Raw genomic sequence first — 22,929 nt, forward strand, 5'->3', positions numbered from 1 at the left:
ATATCACTGTAAATTCCCTTACATATCTTGAGTATATTTCTGTTACTGTTCCATTGGTTTGTCTATCTCAAACCAGTAGTATTATTTTAATTACCGTGCCTTATATTTTAATGTTATTTGTTGAATTTTTAAAAATTTTTTCTCCTATTTTTGTATGTTTATTCTTCCTCATACACTTCCAATGACTTTCAAGTTTCTTTAAAAAATTCTTAAAGAATTTTAATTGACTGCATCATCATTAATTGATACGTAGGCAAAACTGTTACCCTTACACTAAGCCTTTCTATCCAAGAACAAAAATCATTTTTCTGGCAATTCAAACCTTCCGTCTCTTGGTATGTCTCAGTTTAGAAGTTCTGGTACATAGCAATCACGGGTAAATGTTTACTGAGTGAATGACTCTGTTGTACCAGTATTTGGGGGATTAAGTGTCATTAGTAGAGAAGTTTGAAAACTTTCAGAAGTCAGTGGAGTTTATAAACAGAAGACATTTTGATGTTACAGAAAAGAATCCAGTGCTTTGTACTAATTAGAACCTTCAACTGGTATATGTTTTGTACACCTGATATTTAGAATGGCCTTAAGCTCTGTACAGTTTCAAGGTATCTTTAGAATTGCAATAAACACATATAATTTAATGTTAATTTACCATAAAAGGTACTTTGACTCCTATTCCTTTGAAAATTGATGGTTTACATGGGTACACAGAAGAGGGAAAACAGTGGGTTGGGAAACTAGCTAATACCTTATTGTATTAAATTAGAAGAGAGGTAATGACATAAACTAAGCTAATGGCAACAGAAATAGAGAGATTAATTAAACAAGGTGAAAAAAAAAAGGAGTCTAAAAGGATCCCAGAGTCTGAGCTATGGTGGCAGAGAATAATGATACCAACAACAGAAATGAGCCCATTATGAGGTTAGCCAGTTTTGAGGAAGAAAATAATTTTAATTTAAAACAGGTTGAGGGACTTTCCAGGTGGTCCAGTGGATAAGAATCCGCCTTCCAATGCAGGGGACATGCGTTCGATCCCTGGTTGGGGAACTAAGATCCCACATGCCGTGGAACAACTAAGCCTGCGCACTCTGGAGCCCGCACATCTCAACTACTGAGCCCGTGCACCACAACTAGAGAGAATCCTGCAACGAACAGCCCGCGTGCCGCAATGGAGACCCAGCACAGCCTAAATAAATAAATAAAAAAATAAAAAATAAAAAAAATAAAACAGGTTGAATTGGAAGTAAAGCACAAAGTCCAGTGCACAATAATGATGAAGTTCTAGAGGTGGGACTAAAATAATCATTTGACAGTCCTATGTCCAGAGATGAGGATGAAGCTCTGGAAATCAGTGTTATATGAAAAATGTGTTCATTTGAACCCATCTTACCACTTAACAACAGATAAGTGAAGTACCACTGCTCACTGTTATTCTAGTCATCACTTTTTTAAAAAAGAAAGATATCAAAATATAAAAATATTTTGATCAAATAAAAAATATACGAAAAATGCTGTAATCCTCTGTTTTAAAAACTCAATTATATAAAGCTGAAGAAGACCCCTCAGTCCTGATAACTGAGCTTTACAACCAGTGATGCCAAGAATCGAGCAGGGAAACGCCAAAGATACTTGCTTTAGGTTTGGTTAGAGAACTGGGGGGAAGGGGACATTATCACATAAATCATAAACAAACAATCCTTCTAAAATCACCAAAATCAACTGCTAAAGAAGAAAAACAAGGTGAAGCTTGCGCTACTTCTATACTGACAGGCGTATCTCTAGAATTATAATACACATCTCACATGAAGTAAAAAAAAAAAATCAGGCTTTGAGTTTCAAATTCCACTGCAAGACATCAGCCAGCTTCATAATCCACCTTTTACTCAGTTTTTGAGACAAAGAGATGTTAATGTTATTTCACACCACTCTCCGAGCCCACGTGTAAGCTTAGCAAAGATTAATTAAAACTCTAACCATGAGGCTCCATTAATCTAAGCCAAGTACCAGTAACTCTGTAATAAGAAGCTTCAAAATGTGTGACTTCCATTGTGCCTGACACGTTAATGAATTTGGTGACACAGAACATAACACAAACCTAATTTGTAATCTTTCATTAACTTGCTCCATTTTATTTGACGGCATCCATTGTAGTAAGTTTTCAATGTGTCATACTTCAAAATAAACCCAGAAAATATCATTTATAATTTATATTTTTCATTATGTTGGACTTGCTCTATTCCAAATTAGGTATTTTACCATACTATGTATTCTTCACAGTGTAACATTTACTGTTTCAAATCCCATCTTTCCAATACTCTCTTTAAAACATCTCAGCACCCCATCCTAAAAGATTAGAAACTTTGCCGTGAAAAAAAAAAAAGTTTAAATGTATTCATCTGAAAGTAGACAGAAAAAGTGAATAATGACTTTAATCTAGTTTTGACCCCACTGAGCACTTAAAGCTGGGTGGATACACATACACACAGATAACATAAGGGATCGCATTTGAAATATAAAGAGTGTATTTTCAAAATAGTTTGTGGTGATTTATATATCCTGTATCATAGATATTTCTGATTAAAGATTCCACCTAAAATAGACATTTTCTGGGAGTTGCTCCATGGGAATTCCAGAGGAACACTGTAATGTTTATATTCGTTGGAATATGTATCCACAAGGAATTGAACTCAGCATGGAAACTAAAATAAGCCTTTCAAGTATTTAAAATAAAATTTCCAACATCATCCCAAGGTGAAAAGTGACTTCTGATCATGTTTTCATTCCTGTCCAAGTATATACTGCAAAGAATTTCTCATTAGGAAGGCTTTACATAAAATTACATACCATGACCTGATGATATTTCCTGATGATGGCTTTAAGCCACTTAAACTTTGCCTTCTTGTTAAATACTCTTCTGAGGTATACGAGAGTCAGCTCCTGGACCTGTGTGCAAAATTTAACAGCCAAATTTTATCTAACTCAATGATGGAACCTAAGGTACTCAAATTTGCTAAGAAAAAAGCAGCGGCGCTTGATAACTACTTAGTATCAACAGATTTATCATCTAAAGTACTGCTTTAACTTTTATTACTCTCGTACACAAAAACCTTCAATGCTCTACCGCTGCAAATATACTCCACCTCCTTAACTCGCTGTCCTTCACCATCTTGCTCAACCTCGACTCTCTGAGTATCACAGCCAAAACCCCACCCCAGCCGGTCAGGCGGCCCGCACTCCAAACGCGCTTCGTCCTCCTGACTCCCATTTACACTGCCTTCTGCTCCCAGAATGACAATCCCTATGGCCCCTCCTTTGGTCCACAGGGATTACAGTTCCTTCAAGGCCTACCCTATTCTATTTGACGAACATCGGCCTCTCCTATCTCCGGTAGAAACAGTTTCTTCCTTGCTACAGCGTTTTGAATGTTCCCCTCCCACAACGGCTCCTGAAGGGGCTGAACCGAGACACTAGGACAGCTACTCACCAACTGAATACGGAACTCTGGAGAGTGGGGAAGAGAGCTGCTACCCGGACGTGCTGCGACTGCCTGGTGGCTCTTTCTGCGGGTTTTGCTGCAGATGTTCTCTGTGCAGGTTTAAATTATACATGTAAATGTGGCGTTTGCCTACTGTGGCAGCATCAGGCTGTAACGAATTGAATAGAGCTGTATGTCTAAGGCCAAGTGATTTCTAGGAACATGAAGTGACTTGAAACAGTCTAATTCTGGTCTCACCCTAGAGCAAAACAAAGAGCTAAGTAGTGAATGATCGCAGGAAGAAAGTCCAACTGCAACTGTTTTTATCCCCTCTTCTTCTCTATGATGACTGAAGGTCTGTGAATGAGACAGATTACGCGTTGTTTTCCTAGAATGTCTGGACAATTCTCTGATTTCCTAAAAATGGATAATAACTCCACGAATTAGCCTAGTGGGCTATAAAATCAGGAATGATGTATAATGAAATCAATCTGATTCAGGTAGGCTCACATCAAAGTTACTTTCACACAGAGAATAAAACTTATTGTTCATGAGAGTTAGTGGATGAAACCCTCATAATAGCTAGAAAAGAAAAACCTTGAAAAATTTTCCTTACCTTTATTGCTGCAGTTAGTTTTAACTAAGAAATGGCAATGACAAATAACTGCTGATTATCCCCTAAGATGTAATAAAAACTATCTTTTAAAAATTTGGTAAGTGATACAATGAACTTATGAAAAAACATAATACATTTGTTTGTAGTCATATGCAGTTTACTGGAATGAAAACTTCATGTTAAAAGATTAGTGTAGGGACTTCCCTGGCGGCACAGTGGTTAAGAATCCGCCCGCCAATGCAGGTGACACAGGGTCAATCCCTGGTTCGGGAAGATCCCACATGCCACGGAGCAACTAAGCCCGGGCGCTTCAACTACTGAGCCTGCGCTCTAGAGCCCGTGCTCCGCAACAAGAGAAGCCACTGCAATGAGAAGCCCGCACACCACAACGAAGAGTAGCCCCCACTCGCCGCAACTAGAGAAAGCCCATGCGCAGCAATGAAGACCAAACACAGCCAAAAATAAATTAAAAAAATAAAAATAAAAAAAAGATCAGTGTAGATTAAAACATCCTATAATTAAACCTCCTTCTGAAAAGTAAAACAGACCTAGAGTGTCAAAGTTATTCTATAAATTACAAAAAAGAAAAGAAGTGCTAACACATATACATACTTTATGTGCTTAAATGACCATTTTAGACTTAACACCAACCAAAAAATGAAAATGTCCAATCAAATACCTGTGAACAGAAAAAAAAAATCATTTCATTTAGAAACTCTTAAATATTTATGCTTTTTAAACCTCTTTTTAACTCTCAATACAGATTTCCGGCCCAACAGAATTAACCTAATTAAAAAACAAATGAAAAACGGCTTTTAATTTAAGGACACCGCCTGTATAGAAGAACACTGATGCCTGCCTGTTTGTTGGTTTCAGATGTGAAATCAAATAGCACGGCACATGGGCACAGAACTTACTTGCTTCATGACAATTCTATTAATGAGTTTCCCATAACGCCCCAAGCAGAGCTCATTATCGTTTCTGACCTAAAATTTAGATGGGAAACTATTCTGAAAACCAGTACAAATGCTACATCTGTATTCTGAGTAGCAAGAATAATAATTCTATACCACAAACATTACAAACACGTGCTAAGTGCCAGGCCCATGACCTTGCACTTTCCTATGGGCCTCGCCTAACCTTCACAGCCATCTGGTGAAGGAGGCACTATTATCATCCCCATTTAACAGAAGAGAAAACTGGGGCCCAAAGCGGCTCAGTAATTCACCGTGAAGTCAGCTGGCTCAAGTGTGTATTTTCCAACTCTGTATTTGCTGCATAAACTGAAAGTTACTCTACAGGGAATGTAATGGAAATAGTATTTCAATACATACCTATTCCCCACAGGGAGAAAGGAATTCTTAAAAGAGAAGTGAAGGAATATTGGCAATACCACATACTAGTAGAAAAAGGATTTTATTTTTGAAAACAGAAAAATTAACTAAGTAATATTTTTAAATACAGCGCACTAGTATTTTCATATATTTGGCTTAGAATACCTAGAATGTAGTAACTGAAGTGTCTGCATTCATCTGTTTTAAAAACATGAACATTTTTGGAAATCAGTACCCATCTGCTTTTATTTAGATGTGAATACGAGTACTTTGAAGAATACGAAAATAAAGAGTACTACCAAATTCTGCAGCTTTATTGTATTCATTGCCTACGTCTGTACATACCTAGAAGTCCTTCTAAATGATTTACACCCAGAGACTGATGCAGATTTCAACAATGGTTTGATTGTAAAACTAATTTTTCCCACTTGCTTTGTATATTTTAACTGAAGTATATTCCAATCTTCTTTCACCTGTTCCCATGGCTGGCGTTTTAATACAGTGCCACTGGCTTTCAGACTGAAAACATCGCAGAATGTCAGACCAGTTTAAGGGGCCCAATGAGAAGATCATGAAAACTGAGACATCGGATGAAAGTGTGATCTGCCAGAATTTCACACCATTCTTCCAGGCAGTCCAGTAATTATCTTAGAGGCTAAAACCAGTTCTGAAGGCGAAGGAGCAGCCATCATGCCTGAGTACTAACTGCTCTTTACCCATTGGTGGCTGTGGAATTTTCTGTACTCTCACTTTTTATGGATTCCAACAAGTTTTTAATTCTTTCACTTGCAGGCTTCTTTTTCTTCTTGGCAAGAGACATACTATCTGCTACAGAAGGTGGCAGCAGGGCTGCCAGCCCCCAGGGCTGATTATTTGATGGCGAAAGGCGATCTTTATCTTCCTGATGCAAAATCCAGGCACTTTCTCTGGCCAGATCTACAAATTTTTGCAGCTGACTTTGACTTACATTTTTGCTAATGTTGAGAGAAGTTTCAAAAGGATTCTGAATGTGCAGTGGAGAAGACTCAGGTTTGTTTTGTTCCCTTCCCTACAGATAATTACAAGGAAGACAAAGATGTATAAATATATGAAGGGCTCAGATATAAAAACTGTTTGGTTTAATAAAACGTCAAAAATGCATAAAATACCAGCATTAACTTTACAGAGTAAAGGGTTTCTTCCCCAAGGGGAGTGGGTATATATGCATGTTATGAGTTAGTGTATATGTGTGTGTGTACTTCTGACTGATTTTTTCCACTGTAGTTTTATGAATATTCTTTAGAGAAAAGTAAATTAGGTTTATGAGCTACGGATGATGATGTCACTGCTCTGATGAGAGGTATCTGGGCTGAGTCAACCAATAAAAGTATTTTTAAAATAACATAATATTTACCTAACAGAATAGAGCTGGGAAAGAAAAAAAATATGAAAAAGAAAAATGGCAGAAAACAAGATACAGTTATGTTTGAAACTTGCTAAAAACATACTTATTACAGTGGGAATAGAAGCACACAAAATCAGAAGCCTTAAATTAAATATAGTAATTAATGTTGCACAAATATGAAATGAGAAAGGAAGAGAAGGAACAAAGGATTATTCATTTAAAAACACTAGACGTTTCCCATCTACATTCCTAAAGATCCAACTTAAATAAGGCTCTGCCAGGTAAGACACAGAAATAAAAAGAAAAGCTAGAGCTCGAGTCACACAAACATCAGTGATCCACTAGCCTATATAATCGTTTCCTCTTGCAAATGACACCACATATATGACTCAGACACTGCAAAACCAGCAGTCAGGTCTCCAACGCGAGCAGCCCGTTAATTCCCTAACTCCTCTCAAGCCGCTGCCCCGCAGGGTCCTGCCTGACCACCATCCCCGAACCTTAAGGGGTAAGGGTGCAGAAAGGGTGAAGAACTCCCTATGCTCCGTGCCTTTTTCCTTCTAGACTGCAGTCCAGAGCGCTGTGCCTCTACCCTCTCCCAACCCCACACTTTCTTTCTTTTTTATTTGTTAAAAACAAGATCTCCACGAGCAGGATAAGGGTTAGGGAAGAATGAAAAAAGGAGAGTTGAAGAAACAAAAACAATATCTGAGTATGTGCTTTATGAAGCCCGTCTTCTAAGGGCTGTAACCAGATACCTACATGCTGAGCAGAACAGACCCGGAGCGCCATCTCGAGTATTTCCCACGTGCAAACAAGTTTTGCTCAGGGTTTACTCTGATAGATTCTCTTTAGGGAAAATGTCTGTCATTCCAGCTACTCAGATGAACCCAAATCATAATTCACTTGCCTAAGTAATTTAAACCCTAAGGGTTCAAACGGAGGGAATCACTCACATCTATCTTTGGGACTAGGTATTCTGTTTCTTTCATAGAAACCCAAATCCAGTTTAAAGAGAACTATATGTAAAATCATGCTTTCTAAAAAACTTTCAGAATATATTCCACATTTTGAAGGACACAGTATTAGTAGTAAGTGACACAAAGTTACTTGGCCACGTGACAAAGGCAGAAGTTGAAAAGAGCTGGCCTTTGCTCCTCCAGACACTAGATGACTGATCTTAGCCAAGTCATGTAGCTCCACTAAGGCACCAGCTTTCTTATTACCGTCTATCACCATAGAGGTGACACGCAATGACATTTGTTACAGTGCTTTGAAAACAAAACTCATTAAATATTAGTGCAGTAGAAGACCATCTACCTAATAACCAAACATTGAAACAGTATTTACCTGTCGAATATTAATGGAATTTTTATTGAACGCGAAATTTCCAAAATATTCAAAAAATTCTTTCAGTAGTAATTCTGTAAGAAAATAAAACAAGGAAAACAATAAAAAAGTCTGTTTCAGTCCAAAAGGAACAAAGAGCAAGAAAACACCTACCTAGTGTTTCTGCGTTTCCTGAAGGTTTAATTCTACTGAAGTCGCGAACAAAGGTACAGTTGTGGCCTTCTATTATACACTTATCTTCTGCATCTTAAATAACAGGGATGAGAAATATTTAGCATGCTACTTCAAAGATATGCCCTGTTCCAGAAATCTATAATCACATAAATCAAAGTTACAGATGAATGTGCCCTCTTATTAGTCAGTGTTTTTTATATATAGTATAGACGGTTAGTAGGATTAAAACTCGACTGAAAAAAGATTTGAGAGCAATTTTACTTCGGTAAAATTAACTTCACATGTACTTTAGCAAACTAGAATTGTCTGTCAACACTCGATGACTCCTAATCTATCTTTTGAGGTCATCAGTTTTCTAGCTGAAAATGTAGACAGTTCCCATCTTTCACCAACTTAAATCCTGGCACTATCTTTGATCAATAATATTTAATTTCCATTTTCATTCCTATCACCCTTTTGTGCGTTTACTTTCAACAATTCATCCACGATACATACGAATTGAATGTCCTAAGAATTCTGAAAAGCTTCCAGTAATTTCTAAGACGCAGGCCTCTAGAGCGACTGGGACTCAGCACCACACACTTAACAGCACAGTGGACTTAAACATTCACCCTTCCTAACAGTATATACATCTTCAGAGGTAATCATTTCCCTAGTTATCAATAAATATACAGCTACCATGAAATCCTGCAACCATTTTAACCTACCTTCCACTGTACAACATGCAGGCAAACTCCCATTCTGGAAAGTCTAATGAGTGGCCACCTAAAAACGGCTTTCGCCTTCCCTAACTCCAAGCTGGCGCTCCAGCCTTTCTGTTCTGTGCTCCATCGGCACTTGCCCGACTGCGCTATGACTGCGTGCATGCTGTCTGCTCCCTTACCCTCTGTAGTCTGGGGCTACAGAGGCCACTGTCCAATCAAGGCAGTGATGACCTTCCCTCCCCGCTCCCATCCAGCCCGTAAGAACAGAGTCCAGCGTACAGCGGGCACACAACCAAGAATCTGAATGATCGCTGATATTTGACTCTGAGTGCTTATCTAGAACAGCCAGAAAGAAATTTAGAAAGAGATGAACAAGATTCCTTCCAACTTCTGTCTCCCCTTTTTTATGATTTTGGTTATTTTTTGGTTAAGACCTGAGTTACTGACTTAAGTTGTCAAAAAGCATTCCAGATTCTACCATTAATTCTAGATTCTAAAATTAATTGCTATTAATTTTAGTAGCAAATTTTATGTACTCTACTATACAACTGAAGAACTTATATACAGTTCCACTTAGATCTACTTTTTATGGGACCTGGGCATATGTTTTATTATTTCAAATTATCAACAGTTTATATTTTTTGTGACACAGGCCAGTCACATATATTGATGCTCTTTTAGCTGCTATGTCCTTTTTTTCCCCCAGAAATGTAATTCTAATAGAAAAATGAGATCCACATTAAAGTATTTCTACATTAAAGTATTTCTAGGAATGTACACTGATGAAAAACAGACTGTGTCTATGACTGCTGGTCTTCACTAAAAGAGTTTTTAACAAAGTAGTAAAACTTAAAGGACAAAAAGTATCCTCTGATTTAAGATAGGGCCATTTTTGTTTTTTCAAAATCCCCAAGGCATTCAAACCTAAGAAACAACTCAGCTGTTGAAGTCTTCCCCTTTTTTCTCTCCCTCGTTTTTCTGCTATTAAACTATCACCCAAACAACAGCTACACAGCCCAATATAACAGCCACTAGACACATGCGGCCATTAAAATTAAAAATTCAGTTCCTCAGTCACACTAACCATATTTCAAGTGCCTGATAGCCACAGATAACAGGTGGCTGCCCTAATGTACAACATGACCACAGAAAGTTCTACTGGACAGCACTGCCACAGAGAAATGATGCTCAACCTACTCAGACGTAAGATACCCTATTACTCTGCGTTAATTCCCGCGGCAATGACTTTCTTCTTAAATGTACTGTATGAAACACTGGCAAAAATTCTTAATACGAACTTTCTCAGCTGTGGACAAAACAGCCGTGTAAGCTCCTTAATTAACTCAGAATAGAGTCCTTCCCCTTAAGTGAGCTTCAAAACTACACGAAAACAATGAGGATTATGTATTTACTAAATCTGATTTTCTTGCTTCCTTTGGAAATCTTTAGATTTTCAATGACTGGTACAGCAATTACTGTTTTTCAACATGATACACATGACAAATGAAATTCACTGAGTAACATTCTCACAGACATATCCAGACTGATAAACGTACCCACATTTGTCAGGGAACTCATATTGAACTACCATAACTCACAGTCTGCCAGAGAGATCACAACTGGCAAGAGTTGGTATATATTGGATTACTAGGGGCTGCGGTAGAGATAATCGTATCTATGGGGTTATATAATTATTTAGGTTCATCTTTCTGTTCGAAAGAGCCAAAATCAACACTGCACCAGCCACATGCATTTCTAACAAACAACCTGAAGTGGACAGGCATCTAAATAAGGGACGTAACAACAGGCATCAAGTTTATATGAAAGCTGATTAATTTTTCTTTGGTAACAAATCCTTTATCATGTCCTACTCTTATAAGAAGCGTTTACTGGAATTAAACTTGAATAGCTACAATTATATAACTAACTACATTCCGCTTCTACTGTAACTATCAACAGCGCCAAGCCTTCCGGCATGCCATGGGTCAGTAGTAACTGAGAGACGCCAGCAGGTGGCAGGGGACTCCGCGCCACTCACCTGTGAGGCTAACTCTTTAATATCTGGGGTGGGCGGGGGTAACACACCCGGGCAGTTGCCGTTTTGCTTCCTTCTAGTCCACCAGCCAGTGATTTTTGAAAATGCACATCCAAGGGATCGCCTCTCAAGTACCTGGATCTAACTCTGTGAAGACTCTGAGTGGCATGGGTATATCCCCCCTTGAAAGCAGCTCTAACACCTCGTAGCTCACGCGACTCCAGAATAATTCACACTTAGATGCTGTTCCTCACACGTGTGCATCTGTAACACAGACTACTTACTGCTAATCACCTGTGCTAATCTACAGACGAGGCCAGGTCCTTCTACGCACCCCTCCCCCATCAGGCCTCGTGCTCCAGTGACACTCAGCCCCTCTGGGGTAAAGATGGCAAAATAAACTCGGGCATCCACCTTTACCCCCTCCCAGAGCACCACTGAAATGACAGTAAGATGACATACAATCTTAAAGGTGGAGAAAAGAAGAGCCAAGAGCAACCAACATTTTTAAGATGAAGAACAGATGCACAAGCAGCAATGACTCAGGCAATGTGCAAACACCGGGTCCTAAACCAGCAGTAAGAAAGCCGAGAGGAAGCCAGGTGTCCAGGCAGAGCTCCCAATGGCTCAGGGGCTGAAGCGCCAGGCCCAGCCTGGACGCCTGACGGCGACAGAAGCACTGAGACCCTCCCCCGACCCCAGGTCTCTTCCTGACGGAAAATGTCGCGTTTACCCTGGAGACAGAAGAAAGAACCTCTAGACTGGGAGATGCAAGACACAGCTGACGGTGGGAAAACTGTTCTAAATGCAAGAAATGGCACAATAAATGCCACAGTTTCAGCATGCCAGTAGCCAGGCCTTTTCTGCCAGAGAAAAAGATCGAAAGAGTCCTTTCTGGGGAGCCTGCAGCCCCAGAGGAACGACCTGGATATGGGGACCCAAAGCCCCAGAGAACAGCCCGGCCGGGCCCTGTATCGTGTGTCACAGCCAGCAAGCTTCCCCCGGGCTCAGAGACTCAGATGAGCTTTTAGTTTCTAACTCAAACATGAGCAGAAATTCAAAGATTACCAGACACCTGAGGAAGGCCTCTAACATGAGACTAAACAAAATAAAATGAAGAACTATTTTTAAAAACAGAGGTTAGGTGAAGAAGAATTAATTAACAGAGTATTTGACGCTTCTATTTTGAGAAAAGATTTATTGAGATAACTCATGGCAAGTTTGAGATTCAATTAATGTTAAGTACATGAAAAACTAAGCAAACAAAATAAATAAGGAATATTAAAAACTATTAACTCCAAAAAATATAAGAAGTTGGGCAGGAAAGGAAATTAATTTTAGTTTACTGCATGGATCAGATATGAATAGTGCTTCCATAGTCACAACAGTGTCAAGAGTGCAAGCAAGATCATGCCGTAGCTCTAGTCACAATACGAGGGGTGGAAAATACGTGTGTATGTGTGAGGGCCCTACAGGAGCAAGAGTTATTCCTCCTCTTCCATAAAGGGAAGTCACAGACAGTGCCGAATGCTAAAGAAAAAGGAAAATCAAGAAATAGCAATTCAGGATTTTATTTTGGAAATATGGTTTAAAATATGAAACAGATCAGGTAGAAGAGTTAAAAGCGGTGCCTACAGTGAGAGACTAAAGGAGTAGAAGGCACGGGCCCAGAGCGCGAGTTACAGTCACAAAGTCCGCAATAACCATGCGCATCTGTAACTGATAGAACTTTAAAAGCCACAGTCCTTTTCATCAGACACTATCAAGGGCGTGAAGGGAACCAGTGTGCACATAGTTGAGATACACAGATACGCATATACATACAGAACACGTGACCAAGGACTCACATGCAGAATATGTAAAGAATTCCAACGAATGAATTAGAAAATGACAGATAATCCAACAGAAAAATAAGCGAAAGACTTACAGAAACTTCACAAGAGATACCCAAATGGCTAATACATATATGAAAAGGTGCTCAATGTTATTAGTCACCGGGGAAAAGAAAATCAAAACAAACCGCGATGCCACGACACATGCAATTAGAAGAACTACATAAAAAAAGATAATCCCAGGTGTTGGCAAAGACCAACAGCATTTACAACTTGTATGCTGGGCCTGCGGGAGTTCACACTGTGGAAAACTGTTTGCCAGTGTCTCTACCAAAGCTCAATATACCCGAAGCCTGAGACTCAGAAACTCTACTCCTCAGATACACTGGACAGAAATGAGTACCTGTGTTCAGTTCTCACCAAAAGAAATGCGCCAGAACAGGCACACCAGCACTACCTGTCACAGTTCCAGACTACAAATCACCCAAGTGTCCACCAAAATAGAACTTGAAAAAACTTCTGGAATATTCATGTAACAGAATACTACATAGCAATGGAAATGAATGGTCCACAAATGCACTAAGATGAGTGAATCTCCTAAACACAATGTTGAGAGGGAAAAGCCAGACACAGAAGAATATGTACTCTGTGATACCTTTGACATAAGAGACACGAACAGGTAAGATTCATCTACGCTGTCAGAAGAGACTGGGCTGCGGGAAGGTGTACAGTGACCAGAAAGGAGCACAGCTGGTACTTCTAGGTGCTTTATCCAATCTGGGTGGCGGTTACAGAGGTGTGTTCAGTTTGCGAAAATCTATACACACACACACACACACACAAACACACACACACATATGCACTTTGATGTGTATTATATTTCAGTTGGAAAAAAAGTATAAGCTCTGAAAAGTGCTTGCATTTGAATTCTGACTCTAGCATGTTCTAACTATGTGAACTTAGGAAATTGAGACGATGCATAAAATTTTTTAGCCAAGTGCCTGGTACTCAATACACTGTTACTGGGTCACAGAAAGCTGGCAAATAAAGCTCTCTTCTGTGCTGGGGTCTCCGCATCAAATTTGCTGAAAACACTACCCAGTCGTTTCTTCCTCAAACCTTCAATTTGTCATAGGAAAGAAAAGCAGGAATCCTAAACAAAAGAACTCTAATCAAACAACTGAGTGTAAGAGGAAGATGCTATATTAAAAGCATTAAACACAGAAGTAAATATAACAAAGGTAGCAAAGCCACAAAAAGGGCAGAAGACCCACGAAAATAAGACACATGGGGGAAAGTAGTAGCGACTAAGAAAAGATAAAGAAACAAAAATTCAAGAATAACCAAAATACGAAACTTGCCATCATGCTCAGTACAAAACCACCTTCAACTTTAAAATGTTCATCCAATCATTTCAATCTATTTACCGAACTTCTCTAAGCCAGGAGCAGAAAATGCAGAGACGAATCAGACAGCCTGCCCTAGAAAAGCCTGGCCAAGGCAGGCAGGTAAAAGAACGACAGCAGTCTACCCGCTGTTACCAGCCAGGTGCGCTCCAGGTACTTGGGAGCCGACAAGGCACTGCCTCCTGGGAGGCAGCGGGGAGAGAGAAGCCAGGAAAGAGCTAACAAGCAAGTCTGTGGACTGGGCATGTCCTCTCTGCCTTGACGATGAGGGGGTCCTCCAGGCAAGAAGAGGAGGCAGGAGGAAAAGGCCACCTCAGGCGAAGGCACAGAGATGTGCAGAAGGGCTGCAGCTCCCGATCGACACACAAGAGGGAAGGTACAAGAGGAGGAGGAAAACGAAGACCACGAAGGACCCGAAACACAAGGATAAGAAGTTTGGACTTCCACTTCTGGATTTCAAACAGCGGTTGACAAAGTCCTAGAAGTGCTAACAGGCGCCCCAGAAATTGACGCTGCCGTCTACTAACAAACAAGCCAGCAGGCAGGCATGCAGGTAGGCACTCGTGTTGACAGGGTCTCACTGTCTTCTTTGTGAAACAACACAAACAACAGCCTCTACTTGAATATCCAATGAGAGGCGCAGTTTAGAAGACAAGGACTGTAACAGGACACAAGTCCCTCAGCTGCTTAGTTATGCAGTGCCCAAGATGGCTTTGATTATTTCACGATTTAACACTGTTTTTATTCTTAGCCATATACTATTGAATGTACATCAGTATGGGACCATTGGTTAAAATCAGAAAGTATAAAAAACATGGATTCTGAAAAATACTTAAATGAGTAGGAAAAAAATATTTTGACAAATTCTCCTCAAAATCATCTTCACCACATCCTTCATATACATTCATCCACAGAAAATTATTTTACAAGTTCAAGATTCCACTAGAACTTCAAAAACCAAAGATAAAAAAGTAGCAACATCAAATTCGCTTTACATTGTTGGCAATTCACACCTATAATGTGCTGTGTGGAAAGAAGCAACTGAAGTGGTCCCAAAGTTTCTCTGACCACGTTTAAAAACATGAAGAATTTTTAACAACTAATTTGGTGTTTTTAAGTAGAAAATGAAGGAATTCACAAACTAATTTTGTCAGTTTTGATGCCATAAGATGTGAATAAATTTAAATTGGGTTTAAAACAGATTTGGAATAAAAACTCAACATGTCTTTTTTTTTTTTTTTTTTTTCCGGTACGCGGGCATCTCACTGCTGTGGCCTCTCCCATTGCAGAGCACAGGCTCCGGACGTGTAGGCTCAGCGGCCATGGCTCACAGGCCCAGCCGCTCCGCGTCACGTGGGATCTTCCCGGGCCGGGGCACGAACCCGTGTCCCCTGCATCGGCAGGCGGACTCGCAACCACTATGCCACCAGGGAAGCCCAACATGTCATTTTTAATTAGTTCACAAATCATATTTTTTCTGAAACAATTAGTGAAAATTTAAAAAAAAAAGATACTAGGAAATTACGAAGGATTTCAAGAGAGAGAATACTACAATTAGACATGAATTTCTGAAAATCACTCTGTTAAGAATGGAGCAATGGGAAGGAGAGAAGCAGTATAAACCTCCCCGGGCAGGGATGCGAGGGGCCTGAGCGTGGCAGGGTGGCAGCGCTTGCCAGACTGGAAGAGAACAATCACGATGTTAGCAGCAGTCAGCCCCCAACATAAACCTGCCTCAATTCCTCCTCTTTTTCAGTTTCTACTCTTTCTTAGCTTCTGAACTCCAAGATTCCATGATATTTCCCCAAAGTGGTTTCTAGGAGAGCAGTCAGAAGCGTCAGGGCACACAGCAGGGACTGAGCAGGAAGTGCTATTTCCAGGCTGCTTACTGGTGAGATCTACCCATGTTTTCTGTTTGTTTCTTATCTCTTTACTAGACTGAGTTACCTGAGAACATCGTCTGTGCCAAAAATCACACCTGACACATAGTAAGTCACCAACAGATCTTTAGTGAATGAATGACACCAAACGATGAGATGAGCACCGGCGCGGACGATGCCCTTTAACCCAACCTCAAAGATGAGACATAGGCTCACCACTCCACCTCCCTGAAAACTTGCTACTTTCCATTAACCTGCCACATGGAGCTTTTTTTAAAGCTTACTTTCAAGCTGTACCACCACTTACAGTGTTCACAGGAAAGAAGAAATTACTTCTAATTTGAATAGTAAGGAAAAGTGGCATGGAAGGGAACTTAAAAGAACTTAGAGAAGAAAAGGCACATTCTAGGAAGAAAAACACACAGCATAAATGAAAGAGCTAAGAGGAAATGTTATGAACGTGATATTGGCTGAAACGTGGGAACACATGAAGAAAAATGGTGGGAGAAGAGGTTGGAAAAATTGGATGTGGCTACAGGTGAAAATCTTAAACACCAAGCTAAGTCAACTGCTTGAGGTTTATTCTACAGGGAATAGAATTCCTTTAAGGTGATTTTAAACAGGGGCGATTCAGGGATGTACTTTAAGAGAACCATTCGGCAGCAATATACAGGAGGGGCAGAAGATGGAGTGCGCATACACTTTGAGCACATCCCTGAATCATCTTCCTTTTAGAATTTAGGACTGTAATACTTTAGTATCTCATCCAGCAGTCTAGCAAAATTTCAATTTATTTAAGATATAAATTAAATAGTATACTAATTTTAAAACCATTTACCTATGATTCCTTATAAGCTTTAACAAAAAAAAAATTTAGGATCTCTGTAAAGCAATTATGATCCAATAAAGATGCGAAAACAACAAAAAAAACATGAAACAGTTTTTAGCATCTCTAAGAGAAATCTGGAAATAGCTTCAGACTTGGAAAGCCATCTCTGAAGCTGGGATCCTATCAGAAGCTGCATCTGGGATATATTTTTTTCCAAGGTCATTCCAAGATTGGTAAACCAAGGGAGAGGTTCCAACTGGCTCAGGAGATTGTAAACAACATTGCCAACTGACACAAGACAGAACTCTCAAAAAATTCTAAAGGCCTCAGCTTCACAAATCATCTGCTCTCATGACCTCTGCTGGACATTAAGAAAATTAAAAGCTCTTAAATTTTAGATTCATAAGGCTTTGAAAATACATGACCACCAAACACACACACATGCTTCTGAAAACACATGGTAATTCTATCCATTCAAATGTCAGAGAGAAAATAGATGCTTCCAGTCTCACCTGCAAGGGTTTTTAGGTAGTCTAGTGTTGGAAGAATAGGGGGTGATCTCCTCTGGAGAAAAAAGATGACCATCACGGTAAGGGAGAAATTTGTAATCCAAGCACCAGGAATACTACTCGTTAATGAATGTGCTCGAGCCCAGCATCGGATACTGAACACCAAGGCTCTCACTCGGGAGTCCAGGGCACCATACATATAAAGGAGTTCAGAACTCTTCAAGGCAATCCTTCAAAAGAGAAAAATAACAGGAATTGTCAAACCCCCAAATTATGATCCCAGAGTAGACTAAAACACATACCTGGGGACGCATCTAAACATCTTACTCTACCTGAACATATTCAGAATAACAAGAGCGGATCATCAAAAGCATTATGTATTCGCAATATGAAATTTAACGTGGATGGTTATACTTTCATCACCCTTAGAACATTCTTCTAACTGCTGACAACCATGATGCAGTTCTAAAGCTTAAAATTTTAAAATCAAAGTTCCTAAACATGACCTAATAAGTGAAATACTACCTAAGCACTCTTTATTAACTAGCAGTAAAGACACCAGCACATCTGTAAATAAGACGCTTCACACTTCAGTTGCACACCTGGATTATCTAGTCCTTTTTTCTTTTTTTTTTTTTTTTTGAGCTATCAGTTCATGTGTTTATTTGTTGCACCCATTGCTTTTCCAGTGTTTTTAGGGAGCATTTAAGAACCCCTATAGTAAGTTGTCCAGGTATGAGTCTAGAAATTTAGATCAGAGAAGATACAGACAGAACGAACAAAGTCAGCACCAGAATGCATTCGGGCTGTAGGCATTCCAGCCCGATGGTTCTGCAGATTAATTAAAATTTGAGCTGCAAGTTTATTTCTGATCTTCCTACCAGAAGTAGCTAGAAATGAAATGCGGTCATTTGTAGGATTTACACTGGCCACAAAGAGAAACATGATAATTCTTCCAGGGTAAAGATTTCCTGATAACTGAATTTCAAAAACAATTTGATCTCATTGTAGATTATAGGTGAAATAACCTTATACTTTATCATCTAAATCAGGACACTTTAGAATGGGAAAGGGGGGTTATCTAGTCCTTTGACAGACAAGGAAAACATTCTACTTATTTTATCAAGAAAGTATAAATGTCTTAAAATTCAGCCCAAATTACTTAAGTTTAATATTTATAAAAACCACAATCCATGAAGATAAAATGTCTATTAAGAAATCAATCTTCAGAGCCTGTTTTCAATAAGTTTTCTAGTCATAATGTTACAGTGCAAAGAATTATAAGAATTATTTTAAAATTAACCTCCTACTGATCAAGACATGTTTTTTAATTACTCAAAGAGCTGAGAGAGGGCACAGCATCATTTCACAGTATCAGCTCCAAACTGTCTACTAAGTACCACCATGGATGGCATTTACCTCCTGAGTTTAAGGAAAAGAGCAGAAATGTCAAATTAGAAATTCATGGTGATTAAATGTTTTATCCATGTAAATGAAGGTAAATTAAGCTGAAAAATAAATATCAAATAGTGCAAGGTATCTGATATAAAAAAACAATGAGAGTATAAAAACCTGAAGCATATTAAAACAAAATTTTTAAAACTATACCAACAAGACCACGAAAATAACACTATTACAAAGATAAATGTCCTTTTAGAGACACAGATGTAGAGAACAAACATATGGACACCAAGGGGGGAAAACCGTGGGGGCGGGGGGATGAATTGTGCGATTGGGATTGACATGTATACATTGATGTGTATAAAACTGATGACTAATAAGAACCTGCTGTATAAAAAAACAAACAAACAGAAAAACAACTAATACTAAACTTTCTTTGGGTTATTTGTATGGAAATACGTTAATATAAATGTTTCAGACGTTACATGAAATTTCTAAAAATCTTATATGTCCTGGTATAATGTTATAAGTCATAATTCTAGTTATTACTTTAAAATGTATATCTCAGAAATAACTAAATTTCCTTGTCAACTGCATTATTATAAACTTTTATCAAATCTTTAACTGTGGTCATTTTTAAGTCTTTTGTCATTTACAGACAGTTCTGGGTGTACTCTGATGCTCTTGCAAAAATGTTCCTATAAAAGGGTTTCCTCTTCAAGGAATTCATGGAAAAGACTCTGACAAGTACAGGTTTCTGGTAACTGACTATACTGCTGAACTGAATGAATAAGCATTTTCAGAACTCTTATGGAAAACTGATGAATTCATAAAAGTGCTAACAAAAGATCAAGATGAAAAAAAAATTAATTACATGGGACTGAGTGAACTGATGAGGATGATTATAATTTTTGTGACTTTCTATTTGAATAAAAAAAAATCCCACAAGGACTCAGAAGCAAAATATATACAAATCAATTTTCACTGCAAAGTAAAGGAGCTGTTACAGTGGACGATTCCTGGACTGAATGTCACTATTATGACATAGTGTGAGTGGGTTTCATGTTTGGTAATTGCAGTCATTGTTGCTTTCGTTGTGGTCATCCATTTACAATGCTTGGTGTCAGTCTATCTCTTGTAAAAATAAAATACAGCGTGTATGTGTGAAAAAAAAATTTCAGTAGTTTAAAAACTATTCTGATTGTATGGATTTATATAAAGGTGTTTCTTGCTAAAAAAAAAATTAATGATGTAATCTTTCACCTCTAAAAAAAAAAGTCATTTTATTCTATTTATATACTATAAAGAAAATATAGTAATGATAGAAATACAGTATATATTTTTATTATTCAAAAGTACTTAGCACTGACTTGTTAGTGAATACTTGAGTTTAATCAAAACTGCTCTAGATTGGATTTTCTGAATCTATTTGTACTTCTGATTATGTATCTAGCAGAGAGTACAGTGAAACCAAACACACGTAATGAGCATACTAGAGTATAAAGAAACAAACTCCTCAGCTGAGAAGTCTTCCCTACTGAGAACCAAAGAAAAGTCGTCAGAGTATAAAAGAACTTGTCATTCTCATCCTATGTGTTTTAAAGCAAACAGGTTGAAAATAAAATGAAAACATGCTGAAGAAAAACTACGCAGTCTCATTAGGCTGCTCAGACCACCGTCTGACTTAAGCAAATGCTACCTTTGTTTGGACACACAGTCGACTGCATCTGGAAGCAGCTGAGAGCACAAACCCAAGGTACTGCTTTATTTTCCAAGTGCGCTAGAAGGCTATATACTTCGGAATTTCTTAGTTGTTATCAGGCTACATAAGTAAGAACAATGAAACACAAGTCTTCTCAGAGGATGTTAGTTAGGCATGTTAACATTTTAATAATTGAAAACCCTACTTTTCAATTCAAGTGTTCAAATTTTTAAAAAATTATTATTAAAGCATATCAAAGAGTCGAAAGCCATTGTTTCTGTACCAGAAAAACTATCCTAATACCTTATAACATTCACATTTAAGATAATAAATAAGAGACCATACCTATTGTTAGTAGTCAAATCACACTGAAATCCAGAGGCCTGGTGTGAGAACCGGACAAGGGGGCACCGAGCATTCAGTATTTTCTGCACCCCCACACAGCCCGGGCCGAAGTGGTCAAGGCATTCTGCTACCACAGACAGGATCTTCTGTGTTGCAATTCTTTCCGAAGGAACATTTTTCACTTGAAATTCCATCAGAAAATTTCCTGAGGCCTGAATAATAAAAACATTTGTAAATAGGAGCTTTTCATAAAAAGGAATTTCTTAAAAAAACTTTTCTAAAAGGATGCTCTAAGGCATTTCTGGCCAAAACACACACACACACACACACACACACACACACACACACACACACACCCCAACAAAACCCAAAACAAACAAAGAAAATCAATAACCACACAAACACATACACAAAAAATTCTTCATGCGATCACAGCCAAACGCAGACCAAAAATCTTCAGCTCTCAAAATAGACAACCTACAGACTAGGAGAAAATATTTGCAAACGATGGGACCGACAAGGGCTTAATTTCCAATCTATACAAACAGTTCATACAACTCAATAACAAAAAAGCAAACAACCCAATCAAAAAATGGGCAGAAGACCTAAATAGACATTTCTCCGAAGAAGACATACAGATGGCCAACAAACACATGAAAGAATGCTCAACATCACTAATTATTAGAGAGATGCAAATCAAAACTACAGTGAGGTATCACCTCACACCCATCAGAATGGCCATCATTAAAAAGTCGACAAATAATAAATGCTGGAGAGGGTGTGTAGAAAAGGGAACCTTCCTACTCTGTTGGTGGGAATGGAAATTGATACAGCCACTATGGAGAACAGTATGGAGGTTCCTTAAAAAACTAAAAATAGAACTACTATACAACCCAGCAATCCCACTACTGGGCATACACCCTGAGAAAACCATAATTCAAAGAGTCATGTACCACAATGTTCATTGCAGCTCTATTTACAATAGCCAGGACATGAAAGCAACCTAAGTGTCCATCGACAGATGAATGGATAAAGACAATGTGACACACACACACCCACACACAATGGAATACCACTCAGCCATTAAAAAGGACAAAATAATGCTATCTGCAGCAACACGGATGGACCCAGAGATTATCATACTAAGTGAAGTCAGAAAGAGAAAGACAAATATGTGATACCTCTTGTGTGTGGAATCTAACATATGATACAAATGAACTTATTTATAAAACAGAAACAGACTCAGAAGACACAGAAGACCAACTTATGGTTACCCAAGGGGGTGGGGGAGGGATAAATTAGGAGTTTAGGATTAGCAGATACAAACTATTGATACTATACATAAAATAAACAACAAGGCCCTACTGTATAGCAAGGGAACTATATTAAATATCCTGTGATAAATCATAATGGAAAAGAATATGAAAAAGAATATATGTATGTATAACTGAATCACTTTGCTGGACACCAGAAATCAACACAACATTGTAAACCAACTATACTTCAATAAAAATACTTTCAAAATATCTTCAGTTTTCTTTTGTTTCTCTAGAGTAAAAATACTAACCTGAAAAATCATTGGCTTTTTATAATTAACTTACATACCACAGTATATATCATAAAGTAATACAATAGTAGAACCATAGATTCTATAAATTCTGTGAACATACATGTGCCCTTTCCAAGTTAGCCTTTCCATTTTAATAAGATCTGTAAACCCACAGTAGTTATAACAGGAAATATATGCACGAGGACAGTAGATCAATAGAAGAAAACAGTACAAACAGACCTAACTACAGAAATTTAATAGTTAATAAAATGAACTCTGCGAATTACTGCAGGAAAATTGCTATTGAAACAATGAGCCAAGTGGCCATTAAAAAAATACACTAGACTAGTCCAAAACCAAAGTAAATTCAACACAGACCAAAGACTTAAACATAAAAGGTTTTAATC

The 22,929-nt window shown here is 38.4% G+C and overlaps 1 protein-coding gene across 2 annotated transcripts in view; it reads right to left on the reverse strand.

Moving 5' to 3' along the window:
* Nucleotides 1–5,488: 5,488 nt before the first annotated feature.
* The window catches only part of MTPAP (mitochondrial poly(A) polymerase), a 28,696-nt gene continuing 11,255 nt past the window's right edge, over nt 5,489–22,929 (reverse strand). For both annotated transcript variants that reach the window (XM_067705528.1, XM_067705518.1), the window contains exons 5-9: nt 20,974–21,185; nt 17,529–17,755; nt 8,310–8,402; nt 8,157–8,230; nt 5,489–6,470 (exon numbers count right to left, since the gene is read on the reverse strand). In XM_067705528.1, the coding sequence (XP_067561629.1) occupies nt 6,135–6,470; nt 8,157–8,230; nt 8,310–8,402; nt 17,529–17,755; nt 20,974–21,185 (942 nt within the window). In that variant the 3' untranslated portion in view covers nt 5,489–6,134. The remainder of the gene's footprint in view (nt 6,471–8,156; nt 8,231–8,309; nt 8,403–17,528; nt 17,756–20,973; nt 21,186–22,929) is intronic.

Source organism: Pseudorca crassidens, chromosome 1, assembly GCF_039906515.1.
Source record: "Pseudorca crassidens isolate mPseCra1 chromosome 1, mPseCra1.hap1, whole genome shotgun sequence".
Classification (NCBI taxonomy): Eukaryota; Metazoa; Chordata; class Mammalia; order Artiodactyla; family Delphinidae; genus Pseudorca; species Pseudorca crassidens.